The following is a 4,329-nucleotide window of genomic DNA, read 5'->3' on the forward strand; positions in this document are numbered from 1 at the left end:
TTATATTAATATTAATAATAAACAATACCTTAAAACTTTAATCATTTTCTCTTACATATTTTTGTTTTCACATTTCTAAAACAAAAACATTCTATTCAAACATATTTTCAAATTTAATAAATTAAAAATAAAATAAAATATTTAAAAATATAAAATATAATACACATAATAATACCAAACGATCCCTTCACATTTGATTTGTTAATTTTTATGTAAATATTATTGGGTTTGGTTAAGAGTAGTTTTTGTTTGGGTTTATTTGGTGTTAAATGGACTTTAGTTGTTATGAATCCATTAAGCCTTGTTTCCAAACTGTTAGAACATAAAGTCCGTGAATTTTAAGAAATTAAAAAAATATTCCAAGAAGTGAATCAATGCCACTTCTTTACGGTTTTATTCATCTTCACTCTTTGAAACTTAATTAATGCGCGTTGGAAAGGAGTTATAAATGATAAATTCCAAAAATACAACAAAATAAAATTTAACGACCTAAACGGGCTCGTTTAGGTCAATCCTTATTCTGGGCCATTTAGCTATAAGAGCTAGTTTTCTTCGGACGCAGCCCAATAGTGGGTTTATCATCATATGCTTATTTTCAATTTGCTTGAAAACTTGAGATGCTTAAGATTGAAGAGGAAAAATGAGGGGGAAAAAAACTGATCGGAGGATATATGGCCACCTAGATTTACATCTTTATAAAAAATTCTTGAATTTTAACTTTAATTGTCTAGAAATTGAATGTTCTTGAAATGTTAAAATATTTTTATATGTTCTTAGTAAAAATTAATATACAGTATTTAAGGTTAATATCATGAATAATTCATAAATTATAATAAAATATTTAATATGTTATTTTGATTTTAAAAATTTTATCATGATTTTTGAATTATAAATATATTAATTAATGTGATATTTATTTTTAATATTATTAGTTTTAAATAATGATAAGTAGTTGATAAATAATATTTTTAATATTATATTAATTAATAAATTTATAATTTAAATTTTATATTAAAAATTTTAAAATTAAGATATCATATTAAATATTTATTATAATTTAAAAATACAAAATAATTTATGCTATTTACTGTTAGTGTGGAGTTGTTCACTGGCTTCGAATGCTATTTATAAATAACCTTTCTAATTAGGAGTGCTGTCACATCGAGTCGGCCGACACAATGGGATGTGAAACTCCAACCGTAATCGATTGCAATTAATCTTGATTGCTTTCTGTCTCTATGCTCGAGTGAACAAGCGTTGCCCTCTAAGGGTTTAAAGAAACATCCTTCCTTCGGACATATGGGCACGGAATAGCTGTATTTAAGGACTATTCTAATCTCACAAGCCATGTTCTGCTGTTTCTGTCAGCCAGGCTGCCGGACTCATGATGCTTCTTCCAAAAATGATTGAAATCACAAATGGACTAGAGGACAATGCTTGTAAACATTAGCTCTTATCTGGGTTCAGTTTGGTCTACTTCTACGTGTTAATTTCAGCTTAAATTAATTATCCAATCCTTGTCAGAAAATTTCTCCCTAGAACTGGAATCTGGATACCAAAATAATCTTACTCCTCCCCACGATTCATATGAAAACTTTCTTGGCCACAATTCTTGATCTATACTTGTGTAAAACCAAGTATGGTTTTGGAGAAACCAGCCTGTAATTTGCCCATCTAACACAAGTATGGTCAACAGGATTGATTAGCTTAAGTGTCGATTGGCCCACTTTGATTTGCTACACATTTTATATTTGCTGCCAATATTAGAGTAAGGAATGAGGATAACCATGAACCATCGTGCCCTGTTAAAATAATAGTAGCAATAAGCAACCACCCTTGATCAATCAAAATTTCATAATCCCATTATTTTGTTGTTGTAACGGAGAGGTTTGTCTAGTTCAAGAGTCTAGCCAGCTCATTCCAGCAGAGTCCTACTCCCCACATCCTATCCCTTAAAATCCCCAGTGGCTCTCCTTCACATTCACAGCCTCTTCAGCACAAACAAATCATGGCTTCAGCCCCTGTTTCTCCCATTCTCCTCTCTCTGTCTGCCCTGTTCCTACTTTTCATTTCTACAGCCTTAGCTCAGACAGCTCCTGCCCCTGCCCCCACTGGCCCCTTAAACTTCACTGGAATCCTTGACAAAAATGGCCAATACACTAACTTCCTTCGCCTTTTAGCAGATACTCAAGTTGGAAGCCAAATACAAAATCAACTCAACAGCACCAGTGAAGGCTTTACCGTTTTTGCTCCCACAGATAATGCCTTTAACAACCTCAAAGCTGGTACCATCAACAGTCTCGACGAACAACAGAAAGTACAGCTAGTTTTATACCACGTTCTACCAAAATACTACTCTTTGAACGATCTTGAATTCGTTAGCAACCCAGTCAGAACCCAAGCTACTGGTCAAGATGGTAGAGTTTTCGGGCTCAACTTTACTGGCCAGAACAACCAGATTAACGTGTCAACCGGGATAGTTGAGACACAGATTAACAACGCATTAACTCAACAGAAACCTCTGGCAGTTTATCAAGTAGACAAGGTGTTGTTGCCTGTAGAGTTTTATGAAGCTAATTCTCCAGCTGCAGCACCTTCACCAGCAACAAAAAAATCATCAGCAGGATCTAACTCAACTGCATCAACCGCAGATGGGCCAGCTGGTTCAGGCTCAAGTGGAAGGAATATCGGGTTGGGGTTGGTTGTTGGGCTTGCCTTGGCTTGCATGGGATATTTATCTCATGACCAGATATGAAGTTTGTATTTGTGGTATCAAGGGGATAAGGGTCTAATTGGGCTTTGAACATATACTTTCATCCACGTTATTTGCATTTCTTGCATTTTTGTTGATTTTCCTCTGCACTGCTTGATGTTAATAATATGAGTTTCTCAAAATGCTTTAGTCTCTCCATTTCTCTTCTCCTGCCGTATAGATCTGCGTTTAATGTTATATTCATGGAAAATAATGTAAAATACAATGAAAAGCAGCAAGCAAAAACTTATCAAATTCAGCTTAGAAGGAGCGAGATTAATTTAAGAGAAACATATAAAAAAGAAACGCACCGTTTAATACAGAATCTGAACGTGGTTGCCACCTCATTTTGCAATATTTCATCAACTAGTTGATGACCATAAACGTGAGTGATCGACCCAAATCTCAGCTTAATTGTTTTCAAGGTCAACTTTTAGTGATTCAACATTGGGTATTTTCTTGGTCATTTGAGTTACAAGGGGTTCGAATTTGGGAGCTTCAGTCCTTGTGTCGACTCCAATATCATTGAGATACCAACTCATTGGTAAAACCTATATGTTTATTTAACACAAAATTAAAATAAATGGTCTGTTTCTGCCTTTATTACATTTATTATAACTTAATTGCATTGTCCCCTCACACGTTCTTATTTAAGTTTTGAACGCGACAGGGAAAGGGCCAAGGAATAGATATATATCACTAGCATTTTTTTTTCTTTTGTGTTACTTTTCTCTACATTTAAATGTGATTTTTTTTTCTTGAAAAAAAAAGAATTGAAATTATTTTATGGTCTTCGTTTTTTTTTTTCCCGGGATGCGAGTATTTTTCTTTCTTTTATTTTTTTTTTGAAAGCTTAAAAACCATTAAACTTTTTTTTTTTTTTATGTTAAGGAAAATTTTCAAAATTTTAAGTATAGCCGACGAAGTTTGTTAGTGATTCAAAATAAAATATGTTAAGACGTTCAAACTTATATCCGACTGGAAAAACAGATTAGTTTATATTTTTCTTGTTTGCTGTGGAGAAATTGCAGCTATATACATAATTGAAATCCTGCACGTTATTAAAAAGTCAAAAGTTCACATTGCAGGTTGAGTAACCCGTGGAATGTAGTGGAATGTACGTAGCATGTACAGAAAATCAAATCCTCCCCCCCCCCCCCCCCCCCCCCCCCAAATTACCGTGAAATATTGATATTATCTTCTTCTAATACTGGAGTTATTTCCGCAATGCAACTGCCAGGATCTGATTTTCTCCAGCTGATTCTAAAAGAGATCTCACCGTCATAGGTTCCTCGAGTGATGATCTCGGGTTTTGCTTTCTCTTTGAAAATTTATGGAGTTGAAGGGTTCTTGTAACAGGCAGGACATCATCTTATGAAATTTCCGTCGTAACATATAGATTTAAAAATTTATAGTTACATTTAATAAATGAAATTATTATCAATCTTTTTTAATTAGGTGTGATTGACCATCTAAGAAATTTATCCATTTAAAAAGCTCATAAACTCGATTAAGGGTTTTTAAAAGAATAAGTTTGGTTTACAAACCAGAACAAGATTTAAGAGTTTGATTACATA

The 4,329-nt window shown here is 33.4% G+C and overlaps 1 protein-coding gene across 1 annotated transcript; it reads left to right on the top strand.

Moving 5' to 3' along the window:
* The first annotated feature begins 1,851 nt into the window (after positions 1-1,851).
* LOC111308137 (fasciclin-like arabinogalactan protein 9) lies at positions 1,852-2,909 on the top strand. Its single transcript, XM_022906446.2, has one exon. It carries the CDS (start codon positions 2,009-2,011, stop codon positions 2,753-2,755), a length of 747 nt encoding a protein of 248 aa, XP_022762181.2. The 5' UTR covers positions 1,852-2,008; the 3' UTR covers positions 2,756-2,909.
* Positions 2,910-4,329: the final 1,420 nt, after the last annotated feature.

Source organism: Durio zibethinus, chromosome 2 (assembly GCF_047325235.1).
Source record: "Durio zibethinus cultivar Kanyao isolate XHJ-2024 chromosome 2, ASM4732523v1, whole genome shotgun sequence".
In the NCBI taxonomy this organism is placed as follows: domain Eukaryota; kingdom Viridiplantae; phylum Streptophyta; class Magnoliopsida; order Malvales; family Malvaceae; genus Durio; species Durio zibethinus.

Coding starts and splice junctions, on each gene's coding strand:
- LOC111308137 (XM_022906446.2), top strand. CDS start 2,009: ATGGCTTCAGCCCCTGTTTCTCCCATTCTCCTCTCTCTGTCTGCCCTG.